At 35.5% G+C, this 20,651-nt stretch overlaps 4 protein-coding genes and 1 long non-coding RNA gene across 15 annotated transcripts in view; 2 read left to right on the forward strand and 3 right to left on the reverse strand.

Moving 5' to 3' along the window:
- synprb (synaptoporin b) overlaps positions 1-20,651 on the forward strand; it is a 223,836-nt gene that overhangs the window by 115,094 nt on the left and 88,091 nt on the right. The window lies entirely within an intron of this gene.
- Positions 1,803-5,903, reverse strand: LOC307166390 (WD repeat-containing protein 82-like). Its single transcript, XM_079884712.1, has 7 exons — positions 5,537-5,903; positions 4,697-4,794; positions 4,041-4,107; positions 3,844-3,943; positions 3,650-3,766; positions 3,407-3,562; positions 1,803-3,324 (listed from the first exon to the last, which is right to left on the reverse strand). The coding sequence occupies exons 1-7, from the start codon at positions 5,695-5,697 to the stop codon at positions 3,235-3,237; spliced, it is 789 nt and encodes a 262-aa protein (XP_079740838.1). The 5' UTR covers positions 5,698-5,903; the 3' UTR covers positions 1,803-3,234.
- On the forward strand, positions 5,327-7,318 carry LOC307166392. Its single transcript, XR_013822620.1, has 3 exons — positions 5,327-6,597; positions 6,756-6,872; positions 7,021-7,318. It is a non-coding gene; the product is annotated as an uncharacterized lncRNA (long non-coding RNA).
- LOC307166391 (ciliogenesis and planar polarity effector 2) lies at positions 7,246-11,792 on the reverse strand. Of its 2 annotated transcripts, none has more exons than XM_079884714.1 (5): positions 11,574-11,792; positions 11,260-11,412; positions 8,827-8,951; positions 8,594-8,730; positions 7,246-7,853 (listed from the first exon to the last, which is right to left on the reverse strand). In XM_079884714.1, exons 1-5 carry the CDS (start codon positions 11,677-11,679, stop codon positions 7,616-7,618), a joined length of 759 nt encoding a protein of 252 aa, XP_079740840.1. In that variant the 5' UTR covers positions 11,680-11,792; the 3' UTR covers positions 7,246-7,615. The 2 variants fall into 2 exon arrangements, with proteins under 2 accessions (XP_079740840.1, XP_079740839.1); XM_079884713.1 differs by having other exon boundaries at positions 8,827-8,972; positions 11,574-11,746.
- Positions 12,650-20,651, reverse strand: part of cadpsb (Ca2+-dependent activator protein for secretion b) — a 75,515-nt gene continuing 67,513 nt past the window's right edge. For 6 of the 10 annotated variants that reach the window (XM_079884486.1, XM_079884485.1, XM_079884484.1 and 3 more), the window contains 8 exons: positions 20,105-20,260; positions 19,823-19,970; positions 19,288-19,362; positions 19,104-19,187; positions 18,917-18,949; positions 18,701-18,808; positions 15,080-15,184; positions 12,650-13,993 (listed from right to left, as the gene is read on the reverse strand). In XM_079884486.1, coding sequence (XP_079740612.1) covers positions 13,817-13,993; positions 15,080-15,184; positions 18,701-18,808; positions 18,917-18,949; positions 19,104-19,187; positions 19,288-19,362; positions 19,823-19,970; positions 20,105-20,260 — 886 coding nt within the window. In that variant the 3' untranslated portion in view covers positions 12,650-13,816. The remainder of the gene's footprint in view (positions 13,994-15,079; positions 15,185-18,700; positions 18,809-18,916; positions 18,950-19,103; positions 19,188-19,287; positions 19,363-19,822; positions 19,971-20,104; positions 20,261-20,651) is intronic. The other 4 variants (XM_079884481.1, XM_079884489.1, XM_079884488.1 and 1 more) reach the window with 1 other exon arrangement.

Consider the following 20,651-nt stretch of genomic DNA (forward strand, 5'->3'; position numbering starts at 1 on the left):
TTTTAAACCTGCTTTTACATGCCCAGCCATGTGAGTGATTCCTTCAGAGTGAACGCGGGTGAATCTGACTGCAGTAGATGTGCAAGATATGAATAAAAATGAAGTTAATTCAGCCAGCGCACATACCTGTATTTACATCCTGTTTTCGGTCGAAGTCCATAGTAATCGATTGTCGAGTTCAGGCGCATGATCGTACGTACTAAACCTATGCGCGTGAACTCGACAATCAACTACTATGGACTTCGACCGAAAACAGGAAGAAAATACAGGTATGTGCGCTGGCTGAATTATTATCATTTTTATTCATATCTTTCACATCTACTGCAGTCAGATTCACCCGTGTTAACTCTAAAGCAGGGTTCACCAATCTCGGTCCTGGAGGGCCGCTGTCCTGCAGAGTTTAGCTCCAACCAGCTCCAACACACCTGTTTGAAAGTTTCTAGTATGCCTAGTGAGACCTTGATTAGCTGGTTCAGGTGTGTTTAATTGGGGTTGGAGCTAAACTCTGCAGGACAGCGGCCCTCCAGGACCGAGATTGGTGAACCCTGCTCTAAAGGAATCACTCACAATGGCTGTGCACTTGTAATGACACATCAAGGATGTTAAGAGGCTAAAAGCAGGTTTAAAACTTGCCCCATTGAAGTCAACAGGGTGCAAATTTTAAAAAGAGGATAACACGGTGTAGACAACACAGATTTTTGTCGTTGTTCTCTGTACTGACAGCACTCCAAATTTACAAAAAAAATAGCTCAATGTTAAAATTGACCGGAGTTCTCCTTTAGCTGCTAAATTTAACCATCATAGTGTGAAAGTTCATAATTTGGACGTGTATTGACATGCCAATTTACACATTCAATTTTAATCGTGGAAGAAGAGCCGAAAACCGGGACTTGCGCGTTATCTTTGCGCACAGCCACACATACTCAAAGCACAGCGAGAGAGAGAGGGAGAGGCGCGTTTCAGACAGCGCTCGAATGCAGAATTGATTCCTCTTTCGCGTTTTCTTGCCCTTGAACGGACACATAAACACAAAATTGTCGTCTCGACAAGTATTCTCTCGTTTATGTCATATGTGCACAGCTGAGAAAGAAACGGATATTTGTCAGGTTTTTTCGGTCCGTGCAGTCGGTCTTAAAGTGACAGCACACACTTAATATTATATATATATATATATATATATATATATATATATATATATATACACTGTTTTCTGTGTCATTGATATAAATAAAACAATAAAATACAGCTTTAACAAAGCTTAAACTATATTTAATTTATACAGTGACGCATAGTGTTATTTTACATTTAGGCTTAATTATTAATTTCTGTACCTGAATATACTGTTAGACTTTCAAATAACTTTATTTAGTTTTCATCTCTGCTTGTAATTTGTGTATTTGTTCTTATTTTATTACTGAATGTTAACTTGTTTTAAATAATGTGTGAACTTTCAGTTACGCTAGTAGTTTTTAATGTAGTAGCTATCGAAAAACTTCAACTGAGCTTTAAGTAATAAATGAAAAGCAATGTTATAAACTTATCTCAATTAAACACTTATCTTAAACTACAGTATGAGATGGTTAAAAACAAAACTGTTCAATCACAAAGTACCAGCGGCCAGACGAAACAAACGTCTATAAAAGCAACGCTATTCAACGCAACACCATACCCAAAAATGTTGATAGTGTTTATTGCTAAGAATCTTTAATAGGTCTAGTCTGGCATAATACCTTTGAATGTTGTCAATGTTTAATTGTCATTTTTTTATTTATTTAAATATTACATTCTTTTTGTTTACTGCATTTATTTAAATTTGACTTAAGCAAGAGTATTATGTCTTATTTTGTTTCTATCTTGTTTGGTAACCTAATGTTCAGGATTTGTAGATCTTTAAAATAATAAAGCTTTTCAGAATCGTGAGAGAATTGTGATCTTTATTCCAAGCAAAAAAAATCGCGATTCTTATTTTAGCCAGAATTGTGCAGCTCTGGCTGGTGAAGTGGAAGAAAAAAAAGAGTAAACTTTATAGTTACCTACACAATGTATTTAAATTACTGAAATGCACTATATAATCACACCGGTTTAATCATACGCATCAAAGGGTTAACATAATCGAAACCATATGGTCTTATTTAGTATGTGTGTATGTGTTTGTTCATTCTGTTGTGATAATGAAGTCACTTTAAATAATTTCAGCAATTCTATTTTTGTTTCTCAAAAGACTTATATTTTTTCTTCTAAATTGTATGCAGGAGGACAGCTGCAGTGACATCACTCAGCACATCATAAAAATACTGGTCGTCCATGGTGCTGATGGAGAAGATCCGATCAATGTATCCATCCTTCTTGAAGGGAAGGAAATGCTGCCAGGATGCGGCAATACTGCAAAGGCATGCATGCTGCTTATGGGCCTGATTATGCACTAAATCTGGAATACCCCCGAGCACTGCGATACACGTTTGAGGTGTTACAAAAAATTCTGTTAGAGCTTGATGGAATTAAACTCTCCCCAAAAGTTCAAAAATTGAAGATGAAGTTGTATTAAATGCTATGGCATGATATAACTGTTTAAACATTCAGCTGTTGATGACGTTTTAATACATCAAGGTTTTAATGGTATTCTTAAAAGTTCACTATTTGAGAGTGCTATGTTGAATGTTTCTTATGAATTTTTTTTAAATACATTTTTGTTTAAAACAAGGGTTACAGTATAATTCTGTACAGTATAAGTTTTACTGAATGCACCTGTGTCAAGAGATGACTGTGAATGTCCATTTTTGGATGAAGAACATTTTTTGATGACTGAAAAATAAAACTGTTAAATTGTATTTTAGTTGTGTGATTTGTGAAAAATATGGAGAAAATGATTATTTATTTATGTTCATGATTATTTATAAAAAAGAAATTAGCAATGTTTACATAATTATATATAGTAAATGAAAATCTCAACCAAAATTTTTTTTAATAAAATCTACTTATTTTACTTAATTAAATGGTAAGATTTACTTAATAATTTCGTAAAAGCAAGCTTCCTAATTATAAAACAATAAATAAACTTTACTTAATTACTTTAAATAAATATAGCTTCTAAATTAAATGTAAATAGGTAATTTTTACTTAATTTCTTCATGAGCGTTATGTTCAATACTAAGTAGATTTTACTTGATAATGACACGTGAGTTGTACTTGATATTATAGCAGTAAAATTTACTTAAAATATACTTGTGCAAATTGTTACGAGGATTTTATTAAGTAAATCTTACAAGTAGTTTTTTTCAGTGTGATAGAAGCCTCTAGAATGACACCTTTACTGTTGTTATAGCCCTGCAGTAAGGAAGAGAGACACTCCATTAAACACTTAAACAAACTTGGACAAAACTTATTCAAAACGGAACTATTTTCTCACCCCAAACGAGTGGAGCACAACTCCTTTGAAAGCATCCAGCACTCTGAGCGTTCCTCCATTGGTGGAGACCAGAATGAGCTTTCCGTCATTGCTGAACTTGAGACCCGTCCACTCGCATGTTCGCTCATATTGTAGTTTAAATGTGGCGAATGGGCCCTGAGGTGGGATACAAATGTATTAATTTTTACCATTTAAAGTCAGATATCATTACAGCTTCTTGGATGCAGTTTTATACGGTGCTACCTTATCAAAGGACCGTAGATCGTAAAGTTTGACCATCTCTGAGTTCACTCCCGCAGCAAAAATCAACCCCTCAGGATCAAAAGAACACACCGGTTTCCCTTGCAGGTGCATGAGGCCCTGTGAACACAACCAAGATTAGAATCAAAGACAGACCATCAAGAAAAACACCAACCCAAAATAAAAATACTGCTTACCTGACAGTTAGGTGAGCGAAGGTCCCACAGGCGAATAGTTTTATCAAGTGAGCCAGAAATGAATGTGTCATCAACAGGAGACATAGACAGAGCAACAACCCTGAAATAGCATACAATATAATAAGCACTATAACTCAAAAGCCAATAAGCAAATAGAAAAAAAGTATGAAACCAAGAATAGACAATTTAATTCTCACCTCTTATTGTGTCCAGGAAAGTAGCGAATGTACTTATTGTCATGTAGAGACAGGTATCGTATAGTGTCTGTAGAACCACATTGGTAGTGAGAAGAAAATATCAAATTTCAAAGTAAAGCTACAAAAACAAGACTTTATAAGAGAATGTGTCAAATGTATGGTATATGCTGTCGGATGAATGGGCTCAACCCTGGGCAAGGCAGTAGTCTGTACAGTTAGCTCCTTAACAGGGCAGAATAACAGACCCTAAAAACTGTACAAACAACTACCTCAACCCAGAGCAGGCACAGGTAGACACAGCCTCACACAAACATCAGGAGAAAACCACAATCAAACAAAAAAATTGACATTAATTTTTAGAGTTACAAATATGCCATTTAATCTCTCATTTAATATAAAGTCATAAAACTGCACGTAATTGAACAAAAAAAGTATGTATAAATAAAATGTGATAAAAATAATCTATTTTTTGGGTGAAATAAAGCATATCACGTTGCAGGACACTGCTGTCATATGTAAAAAAAAATGACTAATAATAATTATACTAAACAACATACTTCTGCATAAACGTCTGGATAATTTATCCACATCGTAGCAAACCAGAACGGCATAGGAAGTGAAAAACAACATCATACTGAAATTTTATAGAGTCCTACCATCAATCTTGTTAGAGCTGTAGACGACAGTGTTGGCGGCATGGGTGTATCTGATGAGATCCACACCATACTTCTTACTGTAAAGCGTCCGTTTGGGTCTGATTTAGAGAACAGAAGAGGAAATAAATGTTAATCTGGTGTCTTATTTAGATACATAAAATATCTGTATATATACACGGCACACTTCACCTTAAAAACAATATATTTGACTACAGTCACAAGGCGGGTATTTATCTCAGAAGAAGGCGTGAATGCTAACAGTTAGCACGCGACCTCTATTGCACTGTATATTTGACTCGTTTACGCGAATCGGTTCTTTCAAAGAGATCCGGTTAAAGGATAAGCGATTCTTTTATGTCATTACGTGGTCATTGACGTCCGAACGTGACATTTACATTAAATAATTCAGATTAAGCCATACCAGCGCTCTTAACAACGATTTTTATTACAAAATGAACTTGGAACTAAATTATAATTTGCATTTATAAACAATACTAAATGCGTATGAAGAGAATTGGTTTTGGTATGTTGGTAAAAATGGAGAGTCAGTGAACCGGTTCAACTGATTCATTGAAAAGATCCGACTCAAATAAAAGAATCGTTCACGAATCGGACATCGCTAACGTTAGTGTGCATAAACACATTCAAACCATTCGCTATGAACAGTAAACTTCATATATCTCCTTTATTACTACGGGAGTAGATGATCTTGACCTTTCACATATCTCACAGTAATGCGCCTGTAATCAATATAAGTGTTTTAAAACTGCGGTTAAGACCGAATTAGTACAACACCACAATTGTAGTAAAATCACATTGAGTAACTTATAAGCGACTTACTTTCCCTCCTGGCAGTCGTATAAGACAATAGAGTCATCATCGCTACTCGATATTACTGTTTCGCCGTTTGAACTGAAGTCAAAACAGTTGATTTTGTCCGAATTCTCTCGGAACACCTTCGCAACCCTAAAACTCCGCAGCACATTGTCTGTGAGTTTCATTGTGGCCTTTCTGCCTGGCCAGGCGTTAGGGATCGTCTAGTTAAAAACAGCGAGTAGATCTGGATCTGGTTAAACAGCTGTGTGGGTTACGAGTGTGTCGTAATATTATTTTTTAGATGAAAACAGTTTTCAGATGTGCATATCTGTCACGTTAAAAAAGCCCGCCGACAAAATTCGTCAATGAACTGGATTACGGAAGACGAGATGAAGCTAGAGGTAGTAAGGCGGTTTGCAAAATGGCCACCACACCTGCGAGCGTTTTAGAATAAAAGTCCCAGAAAGAGTTGAGTTGAATGTCGAAGCGAAGGGAAGATTTTTAAGTGAGTTAGGGGTCTGTTTATTCTACCCTTTTATATTAACTTTCCATCACGTACACGAAAAACGACAAGGGAACTTCTGGTTATTTAGTATTGATATGACAGCTGTAATGTAGATGTGGAATTTCGCATCAGCTCTCTGTTGTTAATTTAAATTTGTTGCTAGGTTGAGACTAATTTTTATTCAGTCATGATCAAATTATCATATCGATATAACATATCGTTTAGTTTTACCATTATACTTTTTTTTGTTCCAAATTTCTAAGGTACTCTCTAAAATACCATTTTAATGCAGTGCTGACCAGACAGGGGATATTATGATCATCCTACAAGATGAATCTCTTCTCTCTATTATATGATACATTTTGCACATAGACATCATACAAGCCTCACCCAAAACCAGGCTGTGGTATAAAAGTAGCATCACATTGTTCTATCTAGACAATTTCACTGAGAAATTGAGCATGAAAAGCTTACTGATTACAAAGCAGACAAAATATTAAGTGAACTAAAGAGCTGGATTAAGTGTCCTTTGTTTCCTTTCTAACCAAACAAATCTACAATGGCAAGTGGTGATTCAAAGGTAAGTTTTGTAATAATAATTCCTTTAAATATTGTGTTTGTAGACCTCTGCAAAAAATTTATTCAAACTTCTAACACAATGAACATATTAATATGAATATATATATATATATATATATATATAACTTATAACTAACCATGAATATCTGTTTTTCAAAGGGGGGAATTTGCACTGTTGGAGATATGTATATATTCACAGTGAATGTCAGTGAGTTTGCACCAGAAGAAGTTATTGTAACCTCCACCAATAATACTATACAAGTATGTGCGGAAAAGGTAAGCAAAATAAACTAATGGCTCTATAGATAATTTAGCATTGGATAGGATTGAAATCTCTAGGCATGTTTTTATTTTATTTTGCTCTTAAGTTCTTATGTTTGGTTTCATTTCTTTTCTTTTCCATTTTCCCTACCTGATGAATCAGTTGGCATCAGATGGCACAATTGTGGACGCTGTTTGTCAGAAGTGCCAATTCCCTGCTGATGTGGATCCAATGTCAGTCACATCTTCAATTGGGAAAGGTGGCTTGTTGAGTATTAAAGCCCAAAAACACACAGCAAAAGGCCCGGTAATCATGGATTCAATCAAAGAAGTGAAGACCTAATGCATGAGTGTATGTTTGAGCATTTTAGGAACTTGAATCTGCTTTCTCCTTTAAACTGTTTTACTTTAAATGTCATAATTTGGGTTAACAAACAAAAACATAAATGGTTTTTGACTTCAATATATATGATCTGAGGTCTATGAATATATGCATACAACAATTTATTTCTTGCAGCTGTCTAAGCAGACTAATTATGTGACTTTTTTATCACAATTTAAAAGACTATTTCTTGTCTCACAGATATTTGCACTTGTCAGTGGACTGAAATGGCTAATAAACTTGTAGGCATTTAGTAACCAAATAATACTTCAAGTAATCGGGTATTCAGGGTATTTCCATAGCAGCATAGTCCATCCATGAGTTTTGCCTTATACTGACCAATACATGTGAAATTGATCTACAATACACATTCAAGCTATACAATGATCTCTGAGCCTGTTTCTCTAAGAGCAGCCTGTGGGGAGATGGAGACAGTTGAAGCAGCCATACAGTCCTGGTGCCACAGATGTTCTGCAAGAGCATTTAGGAGGGGCGCTACTTCACCAAGCCCCGCACTCACATCACCTCCCACTCGGAAGACCGGAAGACCCCACACCTCTTGAAAATGTGCTATGTCACTCTCTGTCACGTCTGTGTGCATAAATAAGTCAAATCTTCACTGTTAAGGGCCAAAACAATGTCACATAAAAATATACCTTTAAGCTGTTACAACAACATATCAATGTTAGTTTTAGTATAGTTAAGATACAATAATAGATTTTATTAATATTTTAAATTAGTTTTTATTTTAATATTTTCCATTTTTAACTTAGTCCTGGTTTAGCAGACATGGCTTAGATTAAGCCAGGATTAGGCCTTAGTTCAGTTTGGACATTGAAGTAGCTTTTATGAGTGTGCCTTAGAAAATAATATTACTGGTATGCATCTTTTAAGAATGACAGAGCAAGTTGCGTTCAGATAAGACAGCTCAAACATGCATTTTAGTCTGGGACTACTAGGCTTAAGCCTCGACTGTGAAGCCAGGCATTACAGTTTTAGTAATTTTGTTGTGTTTTCTGGATGTGTTCGAAAGTGGAAAAGCTCAAAACATTTTAGACCCCGTTTACACCTGTATTTAGCATCGCCCAGTTGAGATCAGATTGACCAAAACACAAATCTTATCATCTTATCAAATCACAACATCTTAATACCAGATGTAAACAGGGCCTAAGCTTTGTCTGTAAAACCAGGCCCAAATTATATTTTAGTTAGTATATATATATATATATATATATATATATATATATATATATATATATATATATATATATATATATATATATAAAATAGTTAACTACATTGACCCTGCAACATATTCATTTGATTGTTAATAGATGCTAAAGCTGAAGGATACTTGGTGCCAACCACCAATTTATCCACTCGATCTGAAGATTCTGTGATCCGTGAGATCTGATTTGAAAGATCATCAAAGGAGCCACGATCAGTGAAGGAGAACAGGAAAAGGATGCCATCCACCTGTTCCTTACATGACTGAAGAGAGAAGATTGACATAAACATCACAGCCTATATTCAAATGTGAAACAGAATTTGTAGCTTTAAGGGAATGTAAGTGCTGGAGATGCTCACTGGTAACATGTGGTCAAATCTTCGCATGGCACTTTCCCCACAGTCCCAAAGCTCAAAGCGGAAAAACAGCACACGGCCACTGTCCTTTAGTCTTACAGGCCAGAAGACCACTGTTGTCTCTATGCCTAGAGGAATCAATAACAGGTCTGATGTTCTTTTATTGAGGCATACTGACACCTATTGGTGTGGATGGAAAGCAGCGTAACTCTATTACCAATGCCATTGTACTGTAAACATTCAAATACCATACAAGCAAGAATATTTGTCATCATCCATTATTAATCTAATTCACCACTAGAAGTGTCTTATTACAATAGGTGTGTCATGTGGCTGGTCATCTCAAGGCCACCATTAGTGAGCAATAGATATGTATACATAGATTACACATTCGACCACTACAGATACATAGGTGCCCGTCATCTTGGAACATTACTTACAGTAAGAATCAGTGATGCCACAACATTGCAAAAAACATTTAAATCCACAGGTGAGAATGTGTTGGTTTGTGTTTTTATATTTATTAAACTATGTGTTTTTTAAACTATGGTAACTTTTAGTGTCGTGTTAGCTGACACTTTTGTCTTGTTGTATTGTGTTAGTTTAACAAAATCTAGACAAAATCTGTTGCAAATATAGATATTTATACATGTGTCTATGGTTGTAGACGCACAGTCAACTTGCTCTCGAGTGTTCACGGACCGGCTCTGACCATTCCAATATGGCGTACAGCTTACGTATAGTGACCCATAGAAAAGGTCGCTAATGAGGCATCTATGTATATGGGTAATTCCTGGGATTCGGTAATATTTCAGTCCACCAAAATTAAATGTTAAAAGCTTTTCACATTACTTTGGTATGTTCATTATTATGAATAAAAATAATTATTTGCTTTAAAATTATTTTAATCATAAAATAATATCTCTTTATTTCCAACTCCAAGATTATTTCTATTTTACACTAGGCATTTTGATGTCCCTGAGGCACTTCACTTAATTTGTTTAGAAAATATTTAACAAAATGTGCACAGGGTCTATAATTTTTGGTAATATTGTAAGTATTTAATTGTTTTACTTTCTTGTGAAAAATATTTTTCTTAATAAATGCAAGATATTTTATAAAAAACAGACTATAAAGTGTTCCTAAGTCATGTCATGTCAACCATTTTTCGCCTATAATAATTTAGGCTCCACCCATATGTGACATCATTTACCAGAGATGACATCATTCACATCTCTTTAACAGTGGTGTAGAAGATGGTAAGTAGTATCATACTTTTTATTCATATTTTTGAGGCTTATTATTGTTAGGGAGGGTACTGTCATGCTTAACAATGCAACCCCATCACAAAGTTAAGATGGAAAATGAATTTCTTTTATAAATTTGATTTTGATTTTAAGTATATACATTGTACTTACTTCATTGCTGCCAAATATGGTCTACTCTCCTACACTACAGGAGGAGCAGTGGTCATTTTGAGCAAAAAAACCTCAACCCCATCACATATCCGAATACTCATTGTTTCGAGGGTTGAAAACTTGTGACAGGGTTGAGTTTTTCCACTTCATTTATGAATTAAGAATAGAAAAAAATAGTCATGGTTTCAGTAAAGATATACTTACCAAAATTATGACAACCGATAAATTTGTTATAAATTTAATATTTGATGTAATGTATCACCTTAAACACTGACAAGCATGTCAGAAATGGCACCCACATCAGCAGAAAGACAGTGTTGTGTATGCAGATATGTTGGACAGAGAGAGACACAATTAAAAATATAAAATTGAAGGCAATGTCCCTTCAAACCTGTTATAGTCTTCAACCCCGTCACACTGTTCTCAACCTTGTCACATTAATATTTTTGGGAAGAATTTGGGAAGGCGATTAAAATGTAAGGCATTTCTTGCTGATTACCACCTGACATGTCAAGGACTATACAATTGGTCTACTTCAGTCCCATACAAATATGAACATTACCATAAATGTTACATTTTTAGTTATTAAATTGTTATGAGGGACACATGAGCAGCCGATAGATGTTTGTTTTATAACAAGTTTTGAGTAAAATCACTTTAAAACCAATTTCATTTTGTCCGTTATGGAGATGAGAATAAAAGGTGTTTAAATCTGAGAAAAAAAAAAAAAAAAGGTCTTTATGCCAGAGGTGGGAAAATATGATTTGTTTGAGGTTTGATATGTACCACTGCCTAATGATGTGGGGCATTCAGAAAATTAATTATATGTAGTTAAAAAAAAAAAAAAAAAAATAATTAAAGTTGAAATATTTGTTGACATGTGGTTGACCCGCCCCAAGTTCAAAAGAATCACTTATGGATCACTGTCATTTAAACGATTTTTTTTTTAAAGTAGCCTAGTATGAATTTATTGAGGATTTTTTTTTACAAACTACTTTAAATGTGTTGGTTTGTTTACCTGTGGTCTCATAATGCATTTTGGGCAGTTCGAGGCCAGCGAGACGGGCAGCAAGAGCGCTCTTCCCGACTCCACTTTTTCCCGAGATAAGAACCTTGTAGCGAACGATGTCCACATTCATATGAGGAGGCATCATCGGCGCCTCCAAGAGCCCTTCACAATATATAAAAACCACATAATTTATGAAGAATTTAATACGTTGGCTATAATTCGTTTAGTTGTTCTTTTCCTTTTCATTTAGATGTTTCACAATAAGAAATACCAGACCTAAGGTAGTGACGCCTAACTTCTGTATCCATGGTAATCATCCTTACCAAACTTTCGCCGTCTCTTCTTTTGCAGTATTTTGCTGAAAAACTCTCTGCTGTCTGCACAGTGGTACCAGTCCGACACGATTATGGATCCAGGAGGGACAGACATTTTAATTTAGATAAATTATATAAATTAAGAGACTATTGTGCTTTATATTATCCTGAGCGAACGTGAAGCCAACTAGGTTAAACGCCAATATAAAATACGTCAAAATAAAAGTCCATTATCCAACGAGGAAAAAACAGACTGTAAAAAAAAAAAAAGGGAAACCCAGAAAAATTACATTTTAGTTTAACCTGATAACTGTCTCCCCCTTTTTGAACATATAGTGAAAATTCTACTTTAAATGGTTATTCGTGAAATTGGAATACAGTGGTCTCTTTAAAGAAAAAGTGGGGAACAAAGAAAGTGTAAAAACGTTTAAGTTCACTGTAAAGCAAATGTGGCTACTGTACTAAACATTTTTTAATAGAATATATAGGCCTAGCCTATATTAAAAATATAATTTGGACTCTAAAATTACTATAAAATCAAAGCAATACCAAGTTGTTTTCCAAATTGTAAGTTTGATGTAAGATGTAAAAAACAATTGAGGTTCGTATGAGATTTTTTTTAGACGCTATAGATTTTCACAGGGTTTTAAATGGGAATGAAAGCGAGGCAGTGAGTGGTAGACATACAATTCTTCAGTGGGTTGTGCTGTTATTAAATGTTTTGGATTGTTCTGCTGACGAAACACTGCAAAATATCTTTCCAAGGAATTTCAGTAGCCTATTAAAAACTCCAGACAACATGAGCAAGTGATCTAGGAGCTTTACAACATTTTACAGCGGCATGTGCGGATGCCATTAAAAACATGGCAAGTCTACCCCTGACAGCCTTGCTATCATGGAGCTGCTGAGAATAATAAGGTCTATACCAAAAATAGCCACTGGGTGACACCCACATTCCATTGATTTTTTTTAAATGCGTTCTCCTGTCACAAATTATCACAGAATATTCACCAAACATGTAACCTTCTCAGAGCTTTCCAACGATATGTTTAAGGGCCACATCTGAAAACGAAGAAACAAAATCTACAGTTAAATTAGTACATCATGTATCTTTATTGAGAGGCCACAGCTCTTGCATATTACAACTGTTGGCTTTGATAAGGCAAACGCAAGAATGAATCCACCAGCTAATTGACACAGAAAAACAAAACAAAAAAGCTTTTGGAGAAGGTGGATCCCACAGGCATGCAGCAATGGCTCAGAATGCAATGTACAGCATTGTATATACAAAAATAATAGTGAGACCCCAAAAAATGGCACATAGCAATTTCAACAGATCTACATAAAGAGAATGGCTTTAATTGGACATACAAACTTAAAAAAGAGAGATAGATAGAGAGGGAGATCCTCTGTAAAAGTGAAACTAAACCAAAAATATAGCCGTTTTTGTTGTCATTTCTGACATCTAATTAAAAGACGTCTCCATGAGATATCAAAATGGAGGTATGACAATATTGCATTTCTAGAATACCAATTCATTTTCATTTTAAGATGCCTGTGAGACAATGGCTAGTTGGGTATTTGCAACATAGGGCCACAGAGCCTCGACACAAATAAGGAAAAAAGTACAATGGAAGTGAGCAGACACAGAAGACGTTTACAGTTAACAGTTTTGAACTTAAATACAGTGGTTCATTTTTAGTTTCGAAGCAGTTGGCATCCACTTTAAAAACAGACAAGACAAAGAAAAGGGTCCATACACTCATCTTCACAACAATGTACCATTAATGTATGTAAGAGTACGTCAAAGAAGCGCCATATATGTTATCGCATTGGACAGGGACACACCTAATAATCTCACTCGACATTATCAAACAAATGGTACTCCATATTGCTTAGGAACACATAGAAACAAATTCCTCAAATAAATGAGTTGGAAAAACTGGTGCTAGTTTGTTGTTCTTTATTATGATATGACACAGCTAAAATTGCCAATCATGGTCTTTGCAACATTCTTTTTACTCTTTAGTACAATTATTTGATTTTTATTGTTTTTTTTTTTATAGCTTCGTTTGTGGGCAATTCGAGCTGATGGGGGGAGATCCTAGAGTGGCTAACTGGGTAATCAGAGTTGTTACATGCATCTTACGTTATCAGGCTAAGTTTAAAGTGTTGGGGTAGGGTAGGGTTGGGTTGGATTGGATAGATGGGTCGGGTTCAGGGTGGTGGGTGGCACCGGATGGCACGATGCTCTAATCGTCGTCCTCGTCTTCCTCATCGCTGTCCTTCATCGAGATGCCCTGCATGCCCCCCTCCCTGACAGAGGCAGTGGCTTCCTCCAGGGTCAGCCGGTTCCGTACCGTATCGTACGACTTGCTGTTCAGTGTAGAGTCAAGAACGCCTTGCAGCCTAAAATCTCGGTATTTTTTCTATAAGAATGAGAGATATCAGCCGGCTTTGTACCTTCTTAAGCATTGTATTTTTGGTTTCAGTACATACTATCAGACATATTTGCCCCCGAATGGTAAATAATATCCATATGTCAAACAAGACCAGAAAAAATAGCAAGCCTAGGGATGCAAGATATTAAAATTCTAGACAATACCAATAAATAGATGATATTAAAATATCTATTTCTATATTATTATCTATATATTTTATTAATTCATGAATTTAGGAAGCACAACATTCCATTGTTACTGAATTACTATTAAGCTTAACTTTAAGTCAGTGTAAGATGTCGGCAAAGGTAATCTAAAAACAGAGGAAATGAGCATGCATAATTTGATATTTAATATAGGGAATATTCAATAGACCTAAATTTAAAACTCAGCCAATAAACAATATGGTACAAATATTGTGTCTAAATTCATTTCAAATCAATCATTTTAAATGCTGCAAGTGAATTTAGGAAGTAGTACTACTTATACTGCCGAGCTTAACTTTGAGTGTTAGATGACAGCAAAGGTAATTTAAAAATATGGTAAATGAGCATGCACAATTTAATATTTAATATAACATAGCGAATTTCCAATAGAATTTCAAATGTAAAAAAAAAAAAAAAACGCTGCCAATAAACAATATGGTGCCAATTTTGCACAATATTGCACATACTGTATATGCTACACAATTTTAAATCAATTATTTTAAAAACTGCAAGTAAATTGAGGAAGCACATAATATAGTATGAAAAACAATGGATGTTAATGTTGAGATTTTCCGTGTTGAGTTAAAGCTTAGCTTTAGAGAGATGGCAGCAAAGGTAATCTAAATGTAAAAACAGGGGAAATAAGCATGCATAATTTAATATCTAATACAATATAGCAAATATCCAGTAGACCTAAATTAAAAAAACACGGCCAATAAACGATATGGGACCAATATTGCGCATCCCTAAGCAAGACCCGAATTACAGACTGCAATATAGAACTAGACGATGTGGTTTTACCTTGACTAGAATCATATCACTCCAGCTTCAGAGCATACACACTTCCATGTAAGTTAGAAAAAAATACCTTTACAACCCTGATGAGGATTTTGAGTTGATAGACATGAAGCTGTTGTTCCATGCGCTCAGTCAGCCAGGTCGCCAGCAGATTCATAGTGGCTGTATACCATTGCTGCAAAGCACAAAAACACAGCATTCTCCAGCAAAACACAGACAGACAAACAAACGCATGCAAAAGACCATCAGCATGTGTAAGACGTACAGTAACAGCCACACAGGCAGACATAAGTAATCTTACAAAACACGAACCGACGCACACCATTCATACACACACACACACACACATCTGATACCAACATTTACAAGATCACACCCTCACTTAGAACCAAGGTTAGTCAGACAATTTGAAATTAATTTCAAGAGCCAGCAGTACGACCATCTGAAAAAATAAATCATGCATTAGGAAACTGCATAATTAATAATAAAACAATTACTTAATCTGCCCTACATTTACAGCTTAGCCCATAACCTAAGGTTCAAACAACTTAAAAAAAATCTGGTTATCTGACATATGATTTGAATAAGGCTTTTGTTTAAGCTTAAGTCTTTCGATTTTAAAAGCCAAATGAGAATGCCCCCCCCACCCCCATACTTAATGTTATAAAATAGCACTCGTGTATGAATAACTGTAAATTAAAAAGTTTAAAAATCACCCCAGAACCCAAAAGCAACTCCCCAAGATTAATGCAAAAACAAAATCAATGCAATCACAATCAGAATTCTCAGAAATAAACTAATAAAAAAAAAAAGTGAGAATACGGCACTTGCAGGCAAAAGTGTTGTACTGTTATCTTAAACCATATTTATCTTTATGTAAATCTCTAAATCTGAGAACCATGCTTATTCAGAATGACCTAAATGCTTTGTAGTTCAAAGAGAACAGCACATGTGTGGTTCAATGAATGATGTAAACTATCATCTCGAAGAGGATTTCCTACTGTATGTGGACAGATCAATCTGGGAGTTTTGAAGTGGGCTATTATCAGTTCTCAAATAGCCTTTCCTGTTTAACTGAAGGCTTGCCAATTCATGTTTAATTGTATACGTATCATACAAATGATTGCTTGATATGCTACTGTGGATTAAATCAGATTTCTTGTTGTATTAGGGTCATTCGATGGTTTGATCGGCGATTTCTGTTTTGGCCTGTCCTCTTCAAAGAGCTGACTGGTCGGAGCGTGCAGTGCATGCAGAGAGTGCAGGTGAGTGTACAGGGCTGAGAGCTGTGTGTGTTTGTGCATGAGGTGGGATTTTTAGGAGGTGGGTCATGCTAGAAGATGTACACAGGAAGATTATTTGATTAGAACTCATGCCACTCGACAGAATGTGATCAAACATCAGGACATTTAGAGATAAGTTCCACTTTGTCCTAGAAGGAATGCAGAATGAGTCAGGATGCTATCTTAGGGTTAGGATAACGTGAGTACAAAGTGTTTAGAGAGGGAGAATGTAATGAAAATGATATAACAGACATACAGAAATGTAGTTGCATGCAACTAAAATCTGTAACACAAGTTGCATAATACAAAAAACAAAAACAAAAAAAATACATGATACTGAGAGAGAGATATTCAGCTTGTAAGATAGAGGGTTGTAGATCCCGTTGATGCTCTAGTCCCAAGATAGGGGATTTTTTTATTTGCCTATTTTTCCCCAGCAAGCCAGTATCATTCATGTCCATGCACTGAAAACTGAAAAAAAATTTAGTGTAGGATTTACAATCGAAACGTTTCACTCAGAAATTGCTAATTTCACAAATAATTACAAAGAAACGGCAAGTAACACACTGAATTAAACATGGCATTTTGAAGTAGATGGACTTAAAATGGTATTTTCTTGTAAAACAATCTGTAAAATTATTTTACAACTTTGAAAACACAAATTATGTTTACATACGCTTTAAAATTGAACCCTTTGGGTGAGTGGTTTTTTAAAAAAATCTAACCCTGAATGTAAGTTTGATAATTGAATTAGCAATTAACAGTGACTAATCAATCCTGCTAATTGTTTTTGACGTACAGCCCTCAGCTGAATATGCCTTTTGACAACTGACCTCATAAGACCACACTGAACCTCACGAAGTTCCACAGTTTCAGTCTTTTTGACGCAAATGTCCAAGCAAGAATTCGAACTGGAATGACTCAGGGAATCATTGCCTTCAGAAACCTTCATGTTTCTATCTGCTATTCTGTTCTTGCCTTTAAAACGTCCAGTATCAATTGTTACTACATGGCAGCTACCATTCTAGATTTGACTATTTTTGTAATTGCTTATGATTTCATGCCTCTATACCTTTCACTGATGATGACTAGTTTGGACAGAATTCTTAAGACGTTTTAACAGGGCCAGACTAAAAGTATAAAGCAAAAACATGCCAGATTCATTGTGGGTCTTTGAGGTTGGATGTTTGCTGCATTATTGCAAACTTAGTGTGGAGAAAAAAAACACAATGCACAAGCACTGAATTTTAAATAAAAAGGCAGATCCAACAGGCATGCATAAGATGTGTGTCACAAATGCTTCAAACACAAGCAAGTAAAGCTGCAAAACGTTACGTAATACTCTTCCTAACAGTCAAACAGCCACGCACACACACATACACACTTTTTTCCACAATATTCTGATACACACATCTCATTACAGTATGGTATGACACACAACTAAATGTTCAGATGCACATTTATACTGGAAACAAAAACAGAAAACGAAATAATAATAATAATAAAAACGCTGACAAACCCCTCACACACACTCACTTATCCAAAACAACCACTGGTCCACACATCTGTTACATTTCTTATTAAAATATATAAACACACATGTATGCCATTGTGTAACCAAGACACATGTTCACAAAATCACAAAGGATTATTTTTCTAAATCGAACAGTGCTCTCTTATACCCTTCGACAGTTGATATTTAAAATCAGGGTATTGTTTTAGCTGCATATTAATATTTGCTGAGAAAACTCACCAAATAAATTAATTAAAACAGTTAGGAATTGTTTTTTTGGAGTTGCAAAAAAACATGAAACGATATTATAAGCTTGAATTGCTTTGGTTTGAAAATCCCTTATTACAGTATGAGTAAAATTATCATTATATTACATGCTTTTATTAATAAAAAAAATGGTATAACCAAAAAATAAATGAATATGAATATGCAGTCTTATTTCTCTAAGCTGTTTTTGTGTCAGCAATGTTGCTAATACTTAAAAATAAATGTAAAAGATAGTGTGTAATGTCACATTTTTGGGTTTTAAATACATTTCACACTTTTGAGAGCACTGTCTTATAAATAATCCACTTGGTGACACTTTGCCTCTTAAACAAGAAACTGCTGTGAGCATAAAGTCCAACGAACGTTAGCTAAGACAACACCAGAGCACAAAGGTCCAATGCATTTTGGCTAATGAAACACCAGAGCACAGAGAGCTGGAACAGAAAGTCACCGTAATGAGACATTAGGGAGCAGACTGAAAGCTTCAGGTCATGATTGGCCTTATGTGTCTGGATGTAAGGTCTCCAGGCTCGGCACTCAAAATGTGACTTATCCCTCATATGCCCCATTGTTTTGCCACATTTTGGATGGGCCCTCCTTTGTTAGGCGGCTACGGCATCTTACTTACATCAAATAATCTCTCTATATACACCTCCTCATTGACCTTATCTCTCAGAATGTCCTGAGAGTGACGGACAAAGGTCACATAGCCATCCGCAACGTCCATCCCTGGTTTCTGTAGAAGGGGGACGTAAAGAAAAAAAGTTAGTTTTGCATCAAATGGATTTGAAAAAAAAGGAGAAATATCAGTGAATGTACAGTATGTTGAATTTTTAATACTCACAGGGACATCCACATATTTTGATGCAGCTTTCACCTGAAATGAATAAAAAGTTCCTTTAAGGTACAATAAGAATTTTTTTCTCCTCTTAAATATACAGTAAAGTAACACTGTCATATTGAAATACAGAAATAGACAAACAACAATTACTTGTCCAAGAATTGTACTAGAATATAAAAGAGATTCTTACTGTGAAGGAGAGGAAGGAGGAGAAGAGGGTTCCCTCATCATACCTGGAGATCTTGGCAAGTACACTCTCCAGAATGACCACAAACTGTTCAGGTGGCACAAAACCAATAACTCATTGAAGACTTATCTAGACTCATCTAGACTTATAACAATCCAGTAATGTCAGCCATTTTCTCAAAACGTACCTTTGCCACCAAAAGAGTAATCATCTCTTTTACACTCTCTTCAATAAGCTCATCGATTTGAGAGTGGTACTGTTTCTAAAAGGTGAAGACAGGTTTAAATACTCAGACAAGCTTATATAGTGCATATATAAACACAGCTGTAGCCAGTGTTCACTGCACATCTGTTTGTTTAAACTCAGATTTATCATAAAGATGCAGGTGCCTAAATTCATGCTTGTATGTCACTAAATATACTGGTTTACACATTAAAGCATGCAGCCTTGCAAAATAAATACTAACTAATGATGTTGACCAAACATGAAATTGTAATTAATGGAGACCAAAATATGTATAAAATATGATTTCACTCACAGTTTTTTTATATATATTATACAAAACTCTTTTGGAAAAGACACACTTCCAATTCTATGAAAGTATTCTCATAAACAACTGCATAAAGTTTCTGGCATTCCTGAGGATGATGTGATATGTGAAAGTACCAATATAGATCAAGCTTTTGTCAATCACAACCAACAGAAAAAGTTCTGCCAATTACCTCCTGGCCCATTTCCATGGCACACAGTTTTGCAGACTGGTCCTTGGCGTCCACCATCACATTGAACATGGTGCATAAGGACAGTGGGATGCGAAAGTCTGTGGAACGGCTGCTTTTGGTCAGCTTCGATTCAAACGCTCCCTTGGTGCTGTTGACCAGCAAAGTGTGTGAAATAGATGAGTCATCTTGCATTAAATGTCATTCATATTTAACAGACGTTTCAAATCTTCATGTGTACCATCAATCATTTTGAGTCTGTTTAGTTACGAGATACTATTTTACCGTTTAACGCTTGTCTCAATCATGTCACTAGACATGAGCTTCATACGGTTATCCAGGTGTTTGGCAAACTCTTCTTCCGGCCAATGTAGGTCCCTGATGAAGGTCTGTAGGGCATCCAACTTCCAGAACAAATCTTCTGATGTTCCCGAGCCATTACTGCCAGGTATAGTAAGATATTAGATATCAAGAGTTCAAGATATTCAGGTATTAAGAAAGATGCAGAGTATCTAAGACTTTAAGATCGCTTTATTTTAGCCATACACCAACTGGCAGTCCTAAAGTATGACCATCAGAAATGGAATGAGTACTTTATAGGGAATGTGATTGCACAATCAGTGCATGGCAAAATAAAAGATTGGTGTGTTTACAAAACACATCAATAAACTTGCATTTTTGCGTGACTATTAAACCTTGTAGGACTGACCTAAATTCATGCATAGTTTGCTCTGTCAACTTGCTCTAAAGGAGAGGGGTCTGGGAATGTCATGGTGAGAGAAGGCTTGCAAAGGTACAACTTGCAAAGTTGTTACTTTAAGATGAAGCCAAT

Source organism: Squalius cephalus (assembly GCF_949319135.1).
Source record: "Squalius cephalus genome assembly, chromosome: 10".
Taxonomy (NCBI): Eukaryota; Metazoa; Chordata; class Actinopteri; order Cypriniformes; family Leuciscidae; genus Squalius; species Squalius cephalus.

What these genes read in the sequence shown, in the direction of transcription:
- LOC307166390 (XM_079884712.1), bottom strand. Translation starts at nt 5,697, where the DNA reads ATGAAACTCACAGACAATGTGCTGCGGAGTTTTAGGGTTGCGAAGGTG. An exon ending in TACGACTGCCAGGAGGGAAA is followed by an intron (nt 4,795 to 5,536) that starts GTAAGTCGCTTA and finishes TCTCTAAATCAG; the next exon opens with ACCCAAACGGACGCTTTACA. An exon ending in CAGCTCTAACAAGATTGATG is followed by an intron (nt 4,108 to 4,696) that starts GTAGGACTCTAT and finishes GTGGTTCTACAG; the next exon opens with ACACTATACGATACCTGTCT.
- LOC307166391 (XM_079884713.1), bottom strand. Translation starts at nt 11,679, where the DNA reads ATGTCTGTCCCTCCTGGATCCATAATCGTGTCGGACTGGTACCACTGT. An exon ending in AATGCATTATGAGACCACAG is followed by an intron (nt 8,973 to 11,259) that starts GTAAACAAACCA and finishes AAAGAACATCAG; the next exon opens with ACCTGTTATTGATTCCTCTA. An exon ending in GATTTGACCACATGTTACCA is followed by an intron (nt 8,731 to 8,826) that starts GTGAGCATCTCC and finishes TTCTCTCTTCAG; the next exon opens with TCATGTAAGGAACAGGTGGA.